Source organism: Octopus sinensis, unplaced genomic scaffold (assembly GCF_006345805.1).
Source record: "Octopus sinensis unplaced genomic scaffold, ASM634580v1 Contig12252, whole genome shotgun sequence".
Lineage (NCBI taxonomy): Eukaryota > Metazoa > Mollusca > Cephalopoda > Octopoda > Octopodidae > Octopus > Octopus sinensis.
This window is the reverse complement of record NW_021832585.1, coordinates 1-22500: the sequence shown is the minus strand read 5'-3', so window position 1 is coordinate 22500 and position 22500 is coordinate 1. Positions and strand designations below refer to the sequence as shown.

The following is a 22500-nucleotide window of genomic DNA, read 5'->3' as shown; positions in this document are numbered from 1 at the left end:
ATATATAATAGATATATATATATAATATATATATTATATTATATATATATATATATATATATATATATATAATTCTAAATACATAGTCAGTAAAATCCATAATAATATAATAAAATATTATAAGCTTCGTAAGTCTGTTAATATACTGAATATACATACTTTATAAGTCTATAATCAAAGTAGACATACCTTCTAAGTTATAGTTTTTCAGTTTCTCATATTTAAAACCCTTATTGAATAACCAAATGAATTATCTAACACACAAGAAATCCAATTATAACAATCACTGGCTTCCATACTAAATTTAGTCCTAAATCATTAATAATTTCAATGGAAAATTTATGTCGTCATAAATCAGAGTCTTTCGTTGAAATACATCAAAATACCAGACAAGTTAACGTGTATATTCAATGGTGTATACGAGCACTGCGTCGGTTGCAACGACGAGTGTTCCAGTTGATCCACTTAACGGAACAGCCTGCTCGTGAAATTCGCGTGCATGCGGTCGAGCACTCAAACTGACATGCGTACTCTTAATGATTCAGTGAGACACAGGATGTGACAAGGCTGTCCCGTTTTTAAAATACGGGTGTTACTTATTTTTGCCAGCTGAGTGGATGCGAGCAACGTGAAATAAAACGTCTTGCCGCGAAACGAACTGACGTCATTACAACCGTGAGACAAATGCCTTAACCCCTAAGCCATATGCTTTTACATTGCTTATATGTTGCACACACATACATATATACGTATATACACACACACACACAACACACACACACATACACACACACACATATCTATATATATGTGTGTGTGTGTGTGTGTGTGTGTGTGTGTGTGTGGAGGCGCAATGGCCTAATGCTTAGGGCAGCGGACTCGCGGTCGTAGGATCGCGGTTTCGATTCCCAGACCGGGCGTTGTGAGTGTTTATTGAGCGAAAACACCTAAAAGCTCCACGAGGCTCCGGCAGGGGGTGGTGATCCCTGCTGTACTCTTTCACCACTCTTTCTCCCACTCCTTCTTCTGTTGGCCTGCTCGCTTAGCCAGTGGGGTGGCGTCATTCGAAGGCTAAAACCATGCGAACGCATTGTGACCAGCGATGTGTAACTACATCTGATGGACTGGTCGGTCACTCAGTTCTATATTTAAGAGATGAGGAATCATGTACTTTATTTACATTATTTACATTTGACGGATATTTGTCCTCATCTTGTTTGTTGTTAGCACACTGTTTCGGCTGGTATACCCTCCAGCCTTCATCAGGTGTCTTGGGGAAATTTCTTCTGTTGGCCTGCTCGCTTAGCTTAGTTGCTGACCTTGTGCCAAAATTTGAGACCCTTGTTAAGGCGGAGAGCTGGCAGAATTGTTAGTAAAACAGAGAAAATGATTAGCGGCATTTCCTGTTCTAACGACATGAGTTCAAATCCCGCGAAGGTCGACTTTACCTTTAACCTCTTCGGGTCGATACAATAAATACCAGTAGACCACTGGGCCAATGTAACTGACTAGCTCCCTCCCCCAAAATTACTGGCCTTGTGCCAAAATTTGAAACCAATATTATGGATATAATTTCTAGCCAACAGTTCTACTTACAACACATTTGCCGGCCACACAGACGCTACTGGGTGCGCAACTGGTTCCATCAACTACGACGCGGGTGAACATGACCACCAACCAACTCATCTTCTCTGGAGCACAGGCAAGAACGCAAGGGTTGACGGAGGAAACGTTCCAAAGAGGACTTCGACTCACTGGAATATGGCAGAGAAAGTGAAATGAGGTTAGCAAAGGAATGATGTTCAGTTGAAATTAACAATCCCCATACACGCAAACACACACACATACACACACACATGCACACACATACATAACCACGCACATATGCACATACACACATACATCTGTTTATTGAATTAATGTGGCCGAGTATTCCACAGATATATGTACCCTTAACGTATTTCACAAGCAGAATTAGTATAGCACCTGTGAGTGTAACCACGTTGTTAATGCTGGTGCTACTGCTGCTGTTGTTGCTTCTTCTTCTTCTTCTACTTCTTCTTCTTCTTCTTCTTCTTCGAGTCAGGACTCAAGCCATTAGCCACAAAGAATAATCTCTAATTCGAGCCTAAGAATGCGTGTGGCTCCACACATGATAGACTGGCGGTTGCACGGGTGCGAAAGCTACGTTGTTATCCTCATTCCATAAACGGTGGCTTTTTAACGGGTGGAGAGCTGAACCATCCTGGGGTACAGAGGATTCGCAATCTAGACTAGGGTCTGAAAGTTTACCACACCATAATGGGTTACACCATGGTTCTTCTGCTTTGTGGCAGAAGAAGGAAGAAAGAGTGAGAGAAAGTTGTGGTGAAAGAGTACGGCGGGGTTCACCCCCGCTCCCCGCCGGAGCTTCGTGGAACTTAAGTGCTTTTGCTCAATAAACACTCACAATGTCCGGTCTGGGAATCGAAACCGCGTTCTTACGACCGCGAGTCCGCTGCCCTAACCACTGGGCCATTGCGCCTCCACTGTTGCTGCTGCCACCGTTGCTATTACTACTGACAAACACCTCTGCCTCATGGACCCGGCCTCGGAATTACACCGACTGCCTACTGGACTCACTGATAACCCTAGATTATATATATATATATACACACACACACATACATATAGATATATATATATACACACACACATCCCCGCATACATTCACTCATGCGCATGCACACACACACACACACACACACGCACACAGACACACACGCACACACACACACACGCACACACACTTCATTATCACACTTACACCACACCTCGGTGTATATACTCACACCGTTACTGCTTATGATTTGTACCTGATCGGACTGGCTTCCATTTCCGTTTCAGACCTGCGTATCTTTGACCATTGAAAAAGGCACACTGAAGTTCTCGAAAGTCACGTGATCCGCTCGGGCATGCCTGTTGTGAAGGGGAAAAAAATCAAAATATTAATTTTTTTACTACCCACAAGAAGCTAAACACAGAGAGGACAAAGAAGGACAGACAAACGGATTTAGTCGATTATATCGACCCCAGTGCGTAACTGGTACTTAATTTATCGACCCCGAAAGGATGAAAGACAAAGTCGACCTCGGCGGAATTTGAACCCAGAACGTAACGGCAGACGAAATACGGCTACGCATTTCGCCCGGCGTGATAACGCTTCTGCCAGCTCGCCGCCTTAAGAAATCGAAATATTACCAAGTTGTTTTCTTGGAGTTTGTCCAAGTTCAATATTTGTTTAAACCGGGGTATGATTGGCGGAATCGGTCTTGTACATGAATAAGGAATCAACGCCACTCGAAACCCTTACAGACCTTTCTCGAAGAAATCTGCATTTAAAGTTAAAATGTAGTTTTATTTATTCGAATGAGGGTGAGGGGCGTGAGTTCGATTCCAAGCGTACGTTGTAAAGTCCTTGAGCGAGAGACTTTACTACACGTTGGACCATTCCAATCAGCTGGCGAAAAAGCGTACTACCTGTAATTCAAAAGGGCCAGCCTTGCCACACTCTGTGTCACGCTGAATCTCCCTGAGAACTACGTTAAGGCTATGTGTGACTGCGGAGTACTCAGCCACTTGCACGTTAAATCCACGAGAAGGGTGTTCCGTTGATCGGATCAAATGGAATTCTCGTCACTGGAACCGACGAAGTGCCAGTTAATCGAACGAGGAATGTGAGCTGAGAGAATTGTTACAGCGTCGGAAAAATAGTGTGACATTACTTAATCCGGCAATTTACTTTTTTGGATTCAAATTCCGCAGAGTTCGGATTTACCGTTTTGTTTCCTTTCAGTGCCGATAAAATAAAGTACCCGCTAATTACTAGGTCGATGTAATCGACTTGGTCCCCTCCCCTCAAAATTAAAGTAAATTATTGCTATCAATATAAATATACATTATTTACATTATTTACATTTGACGAATATTTGTCCTCGTCTTGTTTGTTGTTAACACAACGTTTCGGCTGATATACCCTCCAGCCTTCATCAGGTGTTTGGGGGAAATTTCGAACCTGGGTTCTCCATTCCTAAGGTATTTTTTCGATGTTGTTATTATTATTATTATTATTATTTCTTATTTATTATTATTATTATTATTATTATTATTATTATTATTATCATTATTATTCAGGTCACAGCCTGGAATCGAACTCGGAATCTTGGGATTAGTAGCCCGCGCTCTTAACCACTACACCATATGCCCGTGGGCATAGTGGTTAAGAGCAGAATCGGTAGCAAAGCAAGGAAAATGGTTAGTTGGTTAGTAGCATATATCCGTCATTACGTTCGATGTTCAAATTCCACCGAGGTCCTCTTTCCCTTTCGGTAGCGATAAAAGTACCCGTGATCGTCCTATCTCCTCCCTCAAAATTACTGTTCTTGTGCCAAAATTTGAAACCAATATTTATTTGTAGAGATAGAAAATGTTCGTTTCTTTCTTTTATTTATTTATTTATTTTAGTTATTTCTCAGACCTTAACTTAAAACCCTTAGAAGGTATCTTTCTAAGGATATGAGCGATTTCTTGGTGTACTCTCGTGTCTGTCTTCATGTATAACCGTTTCCGATGAGTCGATGGTTATTTGGGGGTGGGGATTGTACCAAATAGTTAAGTATAGGCGCAGGAGTGGCTGTGTGGTAAGTAGCTTGCTAACCAACCACATGGTTCCGAGTTCAATCCCACTGCGTGGCATCTTGGGCAAGTGTCTTCTGCTATAGCCCCGGGCCGACCATTGTCTTGTGAGTGGATTTGGTAGACGGAAACTGAAAGAAGCCTGTTGTATATATGTATATGTATAAATATATATGTGTGTGTGTGTATATGTTTGTGCGTTTGTGTTTGTCCCCCTAGCATTGCTTGACAACCGATGCTGGTGTGTTTACGTCCCCGTTACTTAGCGGTTCGGCAAACAGACCGATAGAATAAGTACTGGGCTTACAAAGAATAAGTCCCGGGGTCGATTTGCTCGACTAAAGGCGGTGCTCCAGCATGGCCGCAGTCAAATGACTGAAACAAGTAAAGAGTAATAATTGCTATGGCTTCCTCTTTTGCTATTGGCTATTCCCTCTTTCTTGATATCTCTACTTTTAAACCAGTATATTACGAAACCCTTTCTGCTTAGCCCTTGCTTCGTACATGCCTGAGTGGTTCTGCCATGGAGGTAGGGACAGTTAGTTCAGGAGATTTTGAATTCAAATTTATAGCAAAATGTGTCGCTATGAAGAACGGCTCTTTATTGGCTAAACTGATTGGGTTGTTGGATAAAATGTATTTCCCTTCGTTTTAGTAAGTGGGGTTAGGTCAATAAAACGCGACACATCGACAACAGCCTACCCTAAAAATGTGTCTGTGTGTCTGCTACAGAATGTGATTCACTAACCTGGTTATTACAAGTGATGTAATGGTGTGTCTGGCCGTGACATTTGATACCATCCACGGGAACTTTGGTTCGTCTGCAAAAGAAATTTAATAGGGATCTCATTAATACAGATAAACATGTATTTGCATGGGGATAAATATGTATATGCGTGTGTATTTGTGTCAGTGTATTTGTGTTTGTGTGTGTGTGAGTATCTGTGTGTGTGTGTGTGTGTGTGTGTGTGTGTGTTTGTGTGTACAGAGGGGTGACACAGAGTGCGACAAGGCTGGCCCTTTGAAATACAGGTACAAGAGAAACAGGAAGAAGGAGTGAGAGAAAGATGTTGTGAAAGAGTACAGCAGAGTTCGCCACCCTTACCCCCCTGCCAGATCCTCGTGGAGCTTCAGGTGTTTTCGCTCAATAAACTACTGTGCCATTGCGCCTCCACTGCATATATAATATTAAACAGTGGAAAGGCGGCGAGCTGGCAGAAGCGTTAGCACGCCGGGCGAAATGCTTAGCGGTATTTCGTTTGCCGTTATGTTCTGAGTTCAGATTCCGCCGAGGTCGACTTTACCTTTCATCATTTCGGGGTCGATAAATTAAGTACCAGTTACGCACTGGGGTCGATGTAATCGACTTAATCCGTTTGTCTGTCCTTGTTCATCCCCTCTATGTTTAGCCCCTTGTGGGTAGTAAAGAAAGGGTATTGCTGATCTTGGTTGTAGATTTTCATCTGCGTCTAACAAATAAGTTTCTGTAGAGTGGATTTAGAGATTTCATCCTTCCGGGGTCGATAAATTAAGTACCAGTTGAGTACTGAGGTTCGATGTAATCGACTTAATCCGTTTGTCTGTCCTTGTTCGTCCCCTCTGTGTTTAGCCCCTTGTGGGTAGTAAAAAAATAGGTATTGCTGATCTTGGTTGTAGATTTTCCTCTGCGTCTAACAAATAAGTTTCTGTAGAGTGGATTTAGAGATTTCATCCTTCCGGGGTCGATAGATTAAGTGGCAGTTGAGTAGTGAGGTTCGATGTAATCGACTTAATCCGTTTGTCTGTCCTTGTTCGTCCCCTCTGTGTTTAGCCCCTTGTGGGCAATAAAGAAATAGGTATTGCTGATCTTGGTTGTAGATTTTCATCTGCGTCTAACAAATAAGTTTCTGTAGAGTGGATTTAGAGATTTCATCATTCCGGGGTCGATAAATTAAGTACCAGTTGAGTAATGAGGTTCGATGTAATCGACTTAATCTGTTTGTCTGTCCTTGTTTGTTCCCTCTGTGTTTGGCCCCTTGTGGGTAGTAAAGAAAAAGGTAGCAAAGTCGGCCTCGGCGACCTGAAAGGGTAAAAGGACAAAGCTGACCTGCGCGTTGAGCATTTGAACTCAACGCGCAGGGAGTCGGAATAGACATAGTGAAGCAATTTGCTCGATATTCTAACGACGCAGCCAACTAAAGGCGAAGCTTTTACGTCACCATTACATTTTAATGCGTGTATGTCAGTGTGTGTGCGTCAGTGAGTGTGTGTGTGTGTGGGTGTGTGTGTGTGTGTGTGTGTGTTAATGTGCGTCTGTGTGTGTGCCTGAGTTTCATCACAATGTAATATATACGCGTTCAGTATCTACATGTTTAATCTCTTCCTCATTTTCTCTTTCCTTCTTTCTACCTTTCATATATGTATGTGTATATATATATATATATATATATATTATAAATTATATATATATATATATAATATATATATATACATACATACATACATACATACATGCCATATACATACATACATACATACTAACATACATACATACATTCGTACATACATACATACATACATACATTCGTAACATACATACATACATACATACATACATACATACATACATACTACATACATCTACATACATACATACATACATACATACATACATAATACATTACATACATACATACATACATACATACATACATACATACATACATACATACTACATACATACATACATACATTAATACATACATACATACATACATACATACATACATACATACATACATACATAATTTACAAAATTCCACAGCTGCTCTGCTTATATTATACATCCTGCTTTCTTATAAATTATCTTTCCTCCATCTCAACATCCGACCTCGTTATTGTTATTTCATATACACACAACAGATTAAACTGCTGCAAACGAAAAATTCCTAACATCAGGCTACAACAAGTAACCTTGGCTACCAGGAACTTCCCTAAGTATCCCTACCTGCCCCTAATAACACTGTTTTCTGGAACTGCACCTAATTAGGTTTTATGCCCATTTACTCTATGTATCTCTCCAAATCTTTGGGGAAGAGTTCCTAATGCATCTATAACAACAGGGATGCATTTTACCCGAACTTTCCATAGCTAGGTCCTGGTACTTTACTATTTTCTTTATACCTCTCCTATTGCTTTCTCATCATTTGGGATTGTAAAGTCAATTATCTGGCACATCCCTGTTACTGAGGTGTGTGCTCGTTTTTATTATTATTATTCATATGTGGAAGCACTCCGTCGGTTACGACGACGAGGGTTCCGGTTGATCCGAATCAACGGAACAGCCTGCTCGTGAAATTAACGTGTAAGTGGCTGAGCACTCCACAGACACGTGTACCCTTAACGTAGTTCTCGGGGATATTCAGCGTGACACAGAGAGTGACAAGGGCGGCCCTTTGAAATACAGGTACAAGAGAAACAGGAAGTAAGAGTGAGAGAAAGTTGTGGTGAAAGAGTACAGCAGGGATCACCACCATCCCCTGCCGGAGCGTCGTGGAGCTTTAGGTGTTTTCGCTCAATAAACACTCACAACGCCCGGTCGGGGAATCGAAACCGCGATCCTATGACCGCGAGTCCGCTGCCCTAACCACTGGGCCATTGCGCCTCCACATTATTCATATACACACAACAGATGAGACTGTTGGAAAAGAAAAAATCCTAACATCGGGTTACAACAAGTAACCTTAGAAGCCAAGAACCCTCCTAAGTATCCTACCTGTCCCTAATAACGCTTGTCTCTGGTGCTGTACTAAACTGGGTTTTATACCATTTCCTCTCTCTATCTGTTCAGATCTTTAAGGATAGTTCCCAATGCACCTATATCTATAGGGATACATTTTACCCGCTCTTTCCATAGTCCCTGTAATTCAGCGACAAGGTCTTGGTACTCTACTATTTTTTCTATAGCTCTCATATTGATCTTTTCCTATTATCATCATCATCATCATCATCATCATCATCATTATCATTATCATTATCATTATTATTATTATTATTATCATTATTATTATTATCATCATTATTATTATTATTATCATTATTATCATCATCATCATCATCATCATCATCATTATTATTATTATTATTATTATTATTATTATTATTATTATTATTATTATTATTATTATTATTATTATTATTATTATTAATCAAGCAGCTATATTTGAAATCTGCAATTTTGTTCTTCGGAAACCAATGAATCGACTGTCGCCATAATTACTCAACAATTTTTAAGCAGTTATATAATTTTCTTTTGCTTTCTTTTATTTTCGTTTCTATTTATTTTAATATCTAAAATCGACCTACTCCTTTCAGTGAAAGGGAATTCATAATAGAATTAAGCGAAACCTTTTATCTCTGACATAGCAATTACTCTTGTACGCTTTCATCATATTTACCATTTAATTTGCTGGAATTACTGTAGAGTAAACTGGGCGATTTGACTGGCATTGTTAATAAATATACAAGGAAAAAAAATGTCCATTGTCTTCCTAATAACTAATACTAACTCCATCCTGCCAGCAAGCCGACTCTTTTGTGGCTTTCTATTATTAATAATAATAATGATTATTATTATTATTATTATTATTATTATTATTATTATTATTATTATTATTAATAATAATAATAATAATAATAATAATAATAATACTATCCGGTGAACTAAACAAAACGTTGCAGTTGGATGGAAATTTCCATTTAGTCCTGACGTAAGAAATTGTCGCAGATTTAAAACGTTTCTTTGGAGGAAGAAACCCTTAAAATTATGCGGTTTCCGTTTTCCCAGGGAATACAAATTAGACAGTTCTCTTTTGTTCTTTTGTTCTTTGGGTTTTTTTTTGTTTTTGATTTTTTTTTTGGCGGGGGTTGTTTTTTGTGGCGGGGTTGCATAAAACTCTGAATTCCTCAGCGAGATTTATGACTTTACAGATACGTTCTGAAATTCAATTAACACAATTAATTTGCCGTTGTGAAATGCCATTAATAAAACTACCGTTCAGAACACAGACATAACAATCAGTCGTACACGCGTATATTTAATGCGTATGTGTGGTGTGTGTGTGTGTGTGTGTGTGTGTGTGTGTGTGTTTTATCTTTTACCTGCTTGGGTCATTAACCACAGCCATACTGGGGCATCACCTCGAAAGGGTTTTTAGTCAAATGAATTTACCCCGATATTTGTTTTTTTCTAAGGCGAGTACTTACTCTATCGATCACTTTTGCCGAGCCACTGGATTTCAGGGACGTAAACAAACCAACCACCAGTTGTCAAGTGGAGGTGGGGAGCAAGCGCAAATAGAAGGATACACACATACCACACATACAGTATATATATATATATATATAATATATATATATATATATATATATATATATGGAGGCGCAATGGCCCAGTGGTTAGGGCAGCGGACTCGCATCGTAGGATCGCGGTTTTGATTTCCAGACCAGGCGTTGTCAGTGTTTATTGAGCGAAAACACCTAAAGCTCCACGAGGCTCCGGCAGGGGGGGGGCGATCCCTGCTGTACTCTTTCGCCACAACTTTCTTTCATTCTTTCTTCTGTTGGCCTGCTCGCTTAGCCAGCGGGGTGGCGTCATTTGAAGGCTAAAACAATGCGAAGAGCATTGTGACTAGCGATATGTAACAACATCTGGTAGCCTGGTCGGTCACGGTGATCACGGTGATATATATATATATATAAAATATATAAAATTGAATAAGCTGGAGTCACCAAGAAGGCGTACAGTTGGACATTTATTTGCACTACAATTGTTTCTACGCAATGAAGTTGTCCAGACTTGCAGGTATTTGGTTATGTACCTGTTTCCTGGCATTATGAGATCTAGTTGTGTTTCCTCCTTTTCCAACGGACCTTCAGTAACAACACATCACTTGATACACTCAGTGGCTACTACTAACTCCAGACAACGACAGACAGATAGGATGCTCTTGAAGCAGAGAATTTGAACCTACGGAGACAAAATTTCATTATCGCCTGAGGAAACACAACTAGATCTCATAATGCAGGAATTCGTTTACATAACTAACTACCTGCAAGCCTGGAGTATTGCGTTGCATAGAAACAATTGTCCAACCGCATTCCTTCTTGGTAACTCCAACTTGTTCAATTATTCACTCACATGTTACAGAAACCCAAACGCAAATCTCAAAGTACCTATAATATTACTACTGGATAGCACAGGGCGAATATAATATAACTATATATATTTTTTTACTTGTTTCAGTCATTTGACTGCGGCCATGCTGGAGCACCACCTTTAATCGAGCAAATCGACCCCGAGACTTATTCTTTTGTAAGCCCAGTACTTATTCTATCGGTCTCTTTTGCCGAACCACTAGGTAACGGGGATATAAACACACCAGCATCGGTTGTCAAGCAATGCTAGGGGGACAAACACAGACACACATTTACACACGGCATATGTATATATATATATATATATATATATATATATATATATATAATATATATATATATATATATATATATACATATATACGACGGGCTTCTTTCAGTTTCCGTCTACCAAATCCACTCACAAGGCTTTGGTCGGCCCGAGGCTATAGTAGAAGACACTGGCACAAGGTGCCACGCAGTGGGAATGAACATATTTATATATATATATATATATATATATACCGGAGTAAGCACGTAAATGTGATACAAGGTGGAAAAAAGAGTACTCAAATACCACAGGTGAGTAATATGCTTTATTGAAAAGCAGCAGAAATATCACAAAAACTGCTACTCATAGATTAGATTTTAACAAAACTGTCCGGCGAACGGGAACGTGAAACTCTGAGTAACAGTTTTTTAGAAACCTTTTGAGCGGGATGGGCTACTCAACCTGAAGAAAAATTCTAACTAGGTCCCAGCTGCAAAGTCATGCGATGTTTATCTTCATATGAGATCACCATGCCACGCCCATATGATTGTGATGCATGTGCCTAGCGTACCCTTATGAGTCGGGTAATCATGATGGATACACCGGGCATTTTATATTTGTACCCCAGTGTCACTTTGATGGCATGCACTGCTCTCTCACTCAATAACAATGATGATGATGATATTAATGAGGATGATGATGATGATGATGGCGACGACGACGACGACGATGGTGATGACGATAATAACAATAATATGAATAATAATAACAATAATATTAATAATAATAACAATAATAATAATAATAATAATAATAATAATAATAATAATAACAATAATAATAATAATAATAATAATAATAATAATAATAATAATAATAACAATAATAAAAACAATAATAATAATAATAATAATAATAACAATAATATTAATAATAATAATAACAATAATAAAAACAATATTACTAATAATCTAAAATCTGCAGCTCAACAAAATTTCTTTAATTAGTCGCAATTTCTCTGTAAATTAATCACCTCACTTATAAAAATAAAATATAACTAATTGAAATTGCCGGAAATAAAGTTTTTTTTTGCTGAAATTAACTTTCTTGATATTAAATCAAAAAAATTGTGACTGCTGACAAGATTGGCAGAAAGTTGAACAAAACATTCTTTGGTGTCTGGCTATGTTGGGGTAGATGTTGGCTTTTATCAATAGCGTGTGGTGAGAGTTAGCTGCAATATAATAAATACCAGTTATACATTGGTTTTAAATTTTGATACAAGCCCAGCAATTTGGGAAGAGGGGCTAAATCGATTATATCGACCTCAGTGCTCAAGTAGTACTTGTTTTTTCAACCCCAAATGCGTAAAAGTTAAAACTGACCCAGGCGGAATTTGAACTCAGAACGTGAAGACGGACGAAATGCTGCTGAGGATTTTTTTTCCCAACGTGCTAACGACTCTGCCAGCTCGCTAAATTTATCATTTCGGGATCGACAAATTAAGTACCAGTTGCGTGTGCGCGTCTATGTGTTTATGTACATGTGGTATGTAAGACTCTGTGTGTGTGTGCATGTGCGTGTGTGTATGTGCGTGTGTGCATGTGCGTGTGTGCATGTGCGTGTGTGCATGTGTATATATATATATATATATATATATATATATATATATATATAGGTTAATCCAAACGGGAAAACAGAAAAAACAACAACACGTGGAACAATTAAAGTATTATTATTAGGCGCTCAGGAAAGAGGGAAGAAGGAGGGTATGACGTTTCGAGCGGAGCTCTTCGTCGGAAACATAAGAGAAGGAAGAAAGAAAGATCCCGAGGTGGGCGAACGGAGGGAAAAAAACGCGACTGGTTTTTACGAAGTAAACATGCTGAAAGGCCGGAAGTTTTGGATAACGGGGGCTAGTTTTTAAAGACAAAAGAGCGGAGAAAGGAAGGTTGGTAACAACTCGATGAATAGGAAAGATAATGTGTATGTATGTGTGAGTGTGTACGTGTGCGTGTGTGTATGTGTGTGTGAGACGCATATATATATATACATACATATATACGACGGGCTTCTTTCACTTTCCGTCTGCCAAATCCACTCACAAGGCTTAGGTTAGCTTGAAGCTCTAGTAGAAGCCACTTGCCCAAGGTGCCACGCAATGGGACTGAACTCGGGACCATGTGGCTGGGAAACAAACTTCTTACCACACAGCCGTTCGATGGCGTCCTTTAAAACGGGGATAAGAACATATTAGATAATGTAATCCTAAAGACCCTTACAAATAACAGCTGGAATTCATATGAGTATAGGGTCGTTCTGTTAAGGTTTGGGGCTAAAAACACAACAACAACACCAATATTAATGGGTTTAAATTTTGGCACAAGACCAGCAATTTAGGGAGGGGGACAAGTCGAATCTATCGACCCCGGTACCCATTCTAACGACCCCGAAATGATAAAAGGAAAAGTTGACCCCGGCGGAATTTGAGCTCAGAACATAGAGGCAGACGAAATACCGCTCAGCATTCTGCCATGTGTGCTAACGATGCTGCCAGCTCGACGCCTTAGTAACCGCAACAATAACGGTAACAACAATATCAACAACAGCAACAATATTGTCCGTAACTTAGCGGTTCGGCAAAAGACTCCGACAGATTAAATACTGGCTTTAAAAGCGTAAGTACTCGGGTTGATTTATTCGACTAAACCCGTCTAGGCGGTCCCCCAGCATGGCCGCATTCGAATGACTGAAACATTAGAAGATAACGATAATAAATGCTGGTTGGTTGGTTCCGTCCTTCCTTCCTTCCTTCATTCCTTCCTTTCTCCTGTCACGCTTTGCTACCTAAAAGCTCCACGAGGCTCCGGCAGAGATGGTGGTGATCCCTGCTGTACTCTTTCACCACAACTTTCTCTCACTCTTACTTCCTGTTTCTGTTGTACCTGTATTTCAAAGGGCCGGCCTTGTCACTCTCTGTGTCACGCTGAATATCCCCGAGAACTACGTTAAGGATACACGTGTCTGTGGAGTGCTCAGCCACTTACACGTTAATTTCACGAGCAGGCTGTTCCGTTGATTCGGATCAACTGGAACCCTCGTCGTCGTAACCGACGGAGTGCTACGACGATTATTATTGCTATCAAAAAGGCGACGAGCTGGAAGAATCGTTAGCACACCGGGTAAAATTATTAACGGCATTTCGCCCGTTTTTAAGTTCTGAGTTCAAATTCCGCCGAAGTCGACTTTGCCCTTCATCATCATGGTATCGATAAAATAAGTACCAATACGTTAAGGGTACACGTGTCTGTGGAGTGCTCAGCCACTTACACGTTAATTTCACGAGCAGGCTGTTCCGTTGATTCGGATCAACTGGAACCCTCGTCGTCGTAACCGACGGAGTGCCACGACGATTATTATTGCTATCAAAAAGGCGACGAGCTGGAAGAATCGTTAGCACACCGGGTAAAATGATTAACGGCATTTCGCCCGTTTTTAAGTTCTGAGTTCAAATTCCGCCGAAGTCGACTTTGCCTTCATCATCATGGTATCGATAAAATAAGTACCAATACGTTAAGGGTACACGTGTCTGTGGAGTGCTCAGCCACTTACACGTTAATTTCACGAGCAGGCTGTTCCGTTGATTCGGATCAACTGGAACCCTCGTCGTCGTAACCGACGGAGTGCCACGACGATTATTATTGCTATCAAAAAGGCGACGAGCTGGAAGAATCGTTAGCACAACCGGGTAAAATTATTAACGGCATTTCGCCCGTTTTTAAGTTCTGAGTTCAAATTCCGCCGAAGTCGACTTTGCCTTTCATCATCATGGTATCGATAAAATAAGTACCAATACGTTAAGGGTACACGTGTCTGTGGAGTGCTCAGCCACTTACACGTTAATTTCACGAGCAGGCTGTTCCGTTGATTCGGATCAACTGGAACCCTCGTCGTCGTAACCGACGGAGTGCCACGACGATTATTATTGCTATCAAAAAGGCGACGAGCTGGAAGAATCGTTAGCACACCGGGTAAAATGATTAACGGCATTTCGCCCGTTTTTAAGTTCTGAGTTCAAATTCCGCCGAAGTCGACTTTGCCTTTCATCATCATGGTATCGATAAAATAAGTACCAATACGTTAAGGGTACACGTGTCTGTGGAGTGCTCAGCCACTTACACGTTAATTTCACGAGCAGGCTGTTCCGTTGATTCGGATCAACTGGAACCCTCGTCGTCGTAACCGACGGAGTGCCACGACGATTATTATTGCTATCAAAAAGGCGACGAGCTGGAAGAATCGTTAGCACACCGGGTAAAATTATTAACGGCATTTCGCCCGTTTTTAAGTTCTGAGTTCAAATTCCGCCGAAGTCGACTTTGCCTTTCATCATCATGGTATCGATAAAATAAGTACCAATACGTTAAGGGTACACGTGTCTGTGGAGTGCTCAGCCACTTACACGTTAATTTCACGAGCAGGCTGTTCCGTTGATTCGGATCAACTGGAACCCTCGTCGTCGTAACCGACGGAGTGCCACGACGATTATTATTGCTATCAAAAAGGCGACGAGCTGGAAGAATCGTTAGCACACCGGGTAAAATGATTAACGGCATTTCGCCCGTTTTTAAGTTCTGAGTTCAAATTCCGCCGAAGTCGACTTTGCCTTTCATCATCATGGTATCGATAAAATAAGTACCAATACGTTAAGGGTACACGTGTCTGTGGAGTGCTCAGCCACTTACACGTTAATTTCACGAGCAGGCTGTTCCGTTGATTCGGATCAACTGGAACCCTCGTCGTCGTAACCGACGGAGTGCCACGACGATTATTATTGCTATCAAAAAGGCGACGAGCTGGAAGAATCGTTAGCACACCGGGTAAAATTATTAACGGCATTTCGCCCGTTTTTAAGTTCTGAGTTCAAATTCCGCCGAAGTCGACTTTGCCTTTCATCATCATGGTATCGATAAAATAAGTACCAATACGTTAAGGGTACACGTGTCTGTGGAGTGCTCAGCCACTTACACGTTAATTTCACGAGCAGGCTGTTCCGTTGATTCGGATCAACCGGAACCCTCGTCGTCGTAACCGACGGAGTGCTTCCACATGCTTTGTATAAAGAGTGACGGAGGAAAATGTAGAGAGAATTAACATAAGACTAAGATGAACGTCTAATTTTCTGAAAAAATTACACATTCGTCTTATTCTTTTTAAATGCAATTTTGCGGAGATAAATTCACAAAAGAGCAGATTGTGATTATAGTGATAACATTTAGGAAAATAATGACGCTTATATATTTCAAATATACAAATGAGAAATTTTGTTTTGTTTAATTTTATTTTAAGAAAATAATTTTTTTAGTGGATGTGGAAAATTAGCGTTCATTCCATCATTTTGTATAAGCACCTAGAGATTTGATAAAAGTCGAATCATAATTATTGTATATACGCCATATTTCCTGATAGTACGCATTGTTGGCGAAAGCATACTTCTTAAGTTACCCGACATCATATGATAGGAGACACTTTAGTGCGGTATATAATCAGGAAAAAAAAAGAGATTCTAAAGTACCAATGGCAAACCAAAGAGGAGATAACCAAGGGTTCTTGTCTGATGTTTAATATTTCAACATCTTAAGGCAGTGAGCTGGAAGAATCGTTACCGCGCCGAGAAATATGGTAGCAACATTTCGTCCGTCTTTACGTTCTGAGTTCAAATTCCGATGAGGTTGACTTTGCCTTTTTTTCCTTTTTGGGATCGATAAAATTGTTTGGAAGCACTCCGTCGGTTACGACGATGAGGGTTCCGGTTGATCCGAATCAACGGAACAGCCTGCTCGTGAAATTAACGTGTAAGTGGCTGAGCACCCTTAACGTAGTTCTCGGGGATATTCAGCGTGACACAGAGAGTGACAAGGTCGGCCCTTTGAAATACAGGTACAAGAGAAACAGGAAGTAAGAGTGAGAGAAAGTTGTGGTGAAAGAGTACAGCAGGGATCACCACCATCCCCTGCCGGAGCCTCGTGGAGCTTTTAGGTGTTTTCGCTCAATAAACACTCACAACGCCCGGTCTGGGAATCGAAACCGCGATCCTATGACCGCGAGTCTGCTGCCCTAATCACTGGGCCATTGCGCCTCCACCGATAAAATAAGAACCATTTGAGCACTAGGGTCGATGTAATCAACTTTCCCCCTTCCCTCAAATTGCTGGCCTTTTGCCAAAATGTGAAATCAGTATTTCAGCGTCTTCCTATCATACCTTTTACACTTAAGGTATATAAATACATTCGAAAGAGCGAACGAAACATTCGTTAGTTACACAACACTCTTGATCCAGTGAGAGTTACATAATCATGACACCTATTTGTATCAAGGTGAATAAGCCATCGAATGTATGTTGCCTTTGCCATAAACACATCGCTTTTTACATGGTATGAAGACATTTATTTTACTTGTTATGAATACATTTATTTTCTTTGTAACTTCCAGGCTAAAATCGATAGAAACAGCTCTGGTGTTGATATTTATTATAAAGAAGCTCTCGCACATTTACAGACGAAAAAAAAGAATAAAGACAACTTTGGTTTTATATAGATTTGAACCCAGCACAGTGATATATAGAACTTTTTTTTACTTATGCGCCTAGCCATGGGCCCGGTTTCTGTGGCGTTTATGTTCCTCCCCAGCTGGACGGGACGCCAGTCCATCACAGCGCTACCCAAAAAACAGGAAGAAAGAGTGAGAGACAGTTGGGGTGAAAGAGTACAGCAGGGGTCGCCACCACCCCCTGCCGGAGCCTCGTGAAGCTTTAGGTGTTTTCGTTCAATAAACACACACAACGCCCGGTCTGGGAATCGAAACCGCGATCCTCCGACCGCTAGTCCGCTGCCTTAACCACTGGGCCATTGCGCCTCCATATGGAACTTATAGTAAAAGAAATCAAACACTCATTGCGTCAGCATACTGCTCCAGTCACCTCCCCAACCACCAACCTGACAAATAGATAAATGTTATTTATCTATGTTAAGGTGTACACGTTACACTTTTAATTAAGATTTAGCAGTTTTGTAGAGGTCAAAGAATTTTCGAGGCCAAAGTGAAGAATTCCGAGTCAACCAAAATTGAATTTTCAAACAGCATCTGTTCTTTGGGAAGCGAAACGAAAATTCCGACTGATTAATGTGTAAGAGATTAAACATGATGAGCGATAACCCCCAACATCTGTAGAGTAGAATATCACACGGCGAGTTAGTGGGAAGTTGATGTGAATTCGGTACGATTGATGTTGTGTTTAGAACTGTGAACTCCAAGTTCGTTCGGTTCACCAAACTCTCCCCCAGTCTTGAATCTATATCTCTTCTCTAATAATAAACACGTCCCCATACACACATACGTTGTCCTGTAAAATATAGGTTCGTATAACACTCGGGGAGATAATTTTTTTTTTTTTTTACATTGGCACCAAGCCTCATATATGTTGGAAAGAAATGTGGTCGACCGATTTACCCTCCATGCTTGTCGGTGCTGGTTACGTCAGCGTTCACACCTGACGAATAAAAAAAAATAACCATCCAGTACGGGGTAGGATTTGAACCAAGAACGTTAAATACCGTTACTAAAGGTCCCGGGATTTAGACTTTTACAACACAAAAATATATCAGAAAAGAAGTGGATTGCGAAAATCGCTCACGTATTCGACAAAAGAACTGGTTTTATGTCGATTCTTTACGTTGTGCGTTCCAATTCCACCAAGATCAGTTTTACCTTTCACCTATGTGACGTACAAAAAAAAGGGAAGGTTTAATTATGATTTTGTTCAAAAATTCCCCTCTCAGATTCACAAACTTAATGAACCAGTCCGTGAGATTTTCTAAACCCTGTAAAAGAACTCGGAGGGTTGGGCCTCCAAATCAGGCATTTTGCGATACCTTTCAAACTAGGAACTTTTCAGCAAACCCCTGTATTATATATATATATATATAATATATATATATATATATATATATATATTCATAGTTAAAAAAACACACAAATTTACACACGAGAACACGGGATCCCTGCCCTTAGCATATAGCTTCAACCGTGTTTTCTGACGTGAATTTGGTACCCAGGTATCGGTTAACCGAATTATCCATACTAGGATAATTCATTCACCTTCTTAAATATTCATAGATATATATATATATATATATATATATATATATATATATATAGATAGATATAGATATATATATAAACATATATATATATTATATATATATATATATCTATATATATATATATAGATAGATATAGATATATATAAACATATATATATATATATATATATATATATATCTATATATATATATATATATATATAAACATATATATATATATATATATATATTATATATATATATATAATATATATATATATATAGGCGCAGAAGAGGCTATGTGGTAAGAAACTTGCTTCCCAAAGACATGGTTCCAGGTTAGCTCCACTCCATGGTACCTTGGACAAATGCCATCTACTGTAGCCTTGGGCCGACCAAAGCCTTGTGAATGGATTTCGTAGACGGAAACTGAAAGAAACTCGTCGTGCTTATGTGTGTGTGTGTGTGTGTGTGTTTGTTTCTGTGTTTGTTCCAGCACCACCATCGCTTGACAACCGATGTTGGTGTGTGTTTTTTTGGTCGACCCGAAGCTAAACTAGAAAACTCTTGTCTCGAGGTATCACGCAGTGGTACTGAACCCGGAAGCCTTGTGGTTGGGAAGCAAACTTCATACCACACAGCCACGCCTGCGCCTTTACTTATTCAACATTAGTTTTGGGGGGATTTTGGTTTTTTTATAGACAAGAACTGCTTTAAGTGAAGGTTCAATGTACCTTTATGGAATTATTCTACGAAAAGGAAAAGAAAACAGATTTTCGTCCTCAATATTTTTTTATCTCTGTAAACCCCTTCAGAGATAAACGCTTTACACTTAATTTTATTTATCTATTATTTATTTATAGTTCTTTTTTTTTTCCTTTTTTTTAACTTTTATCATTGATTACTTTATTGATTGTCTTTTTTTATATATGTTTTTTTTATAATTCATAATGATTCTTTGCTATTTATTCAGCAATCTCTTCCGTTCGTTCGTTCGTTCGATCTGTTACGCTATTCAATTAACTTCTTCAAAACGACGTTGTGTATGTGTACGCTTGCGTATGTATGCGTGTGCATGTACGTACGTACGTATGTATGTATGAATGTAGGTATGTATGCATGTATGCATGGATGGATGTATGTATGGATGGATGGATTGATGGATTGATGGATGGAGGGATGGATGGGTGGGTGGGTGAATTGATGGATTCGTGGATGGATGCACTATACATGTATACATACATGTATATGTGTATGTAAGTATGTATGTATGCATGCATGTATGGGTGTATATATGTATTCATGTATGTATCTATGTGTGTATGTACGTATGTATGTATGCATGTATGTATATATGTATGCATGTATATATGTATATATATATATATATATATATATATATATGCATATATACAGCTATGTTAGTATGTATACATGCATGTACGTTTGTGTGTATATAAGCATGCATGTATGTACATATGTACGTACGTATGTATGAACATATGTACGTATGCATGTATATATGTAAGTATGTATGTATACATGTATGTATGTATGTATGTATGTATGTATGTATGTGTGTATGTATGTAGGTATGTTTGTGTGTGTATATGTATGTTTGTGTGTGTATATAAGTATGCAGGTATCATGTACTATGTATGCACATATATATGTATACATGTATGTATATATGTATGTATGCATATATGTATTTATGTTAGTATGTATACATGCAAGCATGCATGTATCTACGGATGCATTCATGTATGCATATATGTATGTATGCATGTATGTATGCATGTATGTATGCATGCATGCATGTATGTATACATATATGCATGTATATATGTATGTATTTAGTAGAAATTTGAAATTTGTCTTTTTAATTCTCGCCATTTCTCTAAAGAGACTGCAACGTTCGAAATCAACAGTTGCCCGAGGACCGGAACTGTGAAACTAGTCGCTGTGTGTGGGGAGGGGGCTTCTTCGCTTGAGAGTTTCTTATCGCCTTACAATTATATCTGATGGTGCGTGGTTGTATGTGTGTGTGTTTATACGTGTATGCATATATGTGTATGCGTGTAGAAAGAGAGACGGACAGAGAGTGGGAAGGGATATTCATAGACATATAGGTACATACACAGTTACACTAATACATATATAACAACATAGATATATAGACGCATTATGTGTGTATGTGTGTGTATATATATATATATATACTTGTGTTTATGTATGTATGCATGAAAGTATACAGACATATACATATATATATACATATATCTGTGTGTGTGTATATATATACATATATATATATATATGTACATATATATGTATATATATATATACATACATACACACACATACATGCTTATATACGTGGTAACAATTTGGTTAAGCTAAAGTTCTCAGGAAAAGAAAATCAACCGACTTATTCACACATTACAAATATTCTTTGTAAGTGGAATAGTAAAAATATGTGTGACTTTACTCAAGTTTAAGATTACAATTTTTTTGTTATTGTTTTGTTATCTACATTCTGACGACGAAGTTTTGTATCTTTGTTAGAAACCAGCTCCTTCCAGCAAGGGAAGATCTCAAATAATTAGGAACAAACGAGAACATACAGAAGCGTGATTCGTCAGAATGTCTCAGGTATTCGTTCCCTCTCTCTCTCTCTCTCTCCTCTCTCTCTCTCTCTCTCTCTTCTCTCTCTCTCTCTCTCTCCTCTCTCTCTGCACTGAATTCAAGTTTAGCCGAGATGAACTTTGCCTTTCATCTTTTCGGAATCCATACATTGCTAAAGTAGATTATTTTAATCTCTTTACAAATTCCTTATTATATCTTTCTTTCCCCCTCCCTCCCTCCCTCCTCTCCCTCACTCCCTCTCTTTCTCTCTTTCTCTCTCTCTTGATGAGAAAGAAGGAGCTTCGAAAATCTGAAGTTTCCAAATATGGAGAGAATGATCTCTACCAGGGTTAAAATGCTTATAGGGGCGACGTATACCATATCAGAGACCCTACGATTCTCTCTACTATTGAAGGTACAAATAAGATAAGATGTGTATACGTGTTTGTGTGTATGTATATACACAGAGGAAAACAGGTTATTTTCTCATATGTTGATGTATGATTATTAACTTTATCTTATAATTGCACTTCAAGTCTTAATATATTATCTTTATCTTGAAATTGCACTTTAAGTCTTTAACAAGACTTACATGTACTTAATCGTTTCCAT

General features: G+C 39.2%; 1 protein-coding gene across 1 annotated transcript in view; it reads right to left on the bottom strand.

The window, feature by feature from the left end:
• The window catches only part of LOC115229268 (ADAMTS-like protein 2), a gene marked incomplete at both ends in the record, with an annotated part of 28336 nt that extends 9443 nt beyond the window's left edge, over positions 1-18893 (bottom strand). Inside the window, 5 exons of the mRNA XM_029799647.1 lie at positions 1597-1754; positions 2856-2958; positions 5423-5495; positions 13402-13454; positions 18813-18893. Of these exons, the coding sequence (XP_029655507.1) occupies positions 1597-1754; positions 2856-2958; positions 5423-5495; positions 13402-13454; positions 18813-18893 (468 nt within the window). The remainder of the gene's footprint in view (positions 1-1596; positions 1755-2855; positions 2959-5422; positions 5496-13401; positions 13455-18812) is intronic.
• Positions 18894-22500: the final 3607 nt, after the last annotated feature.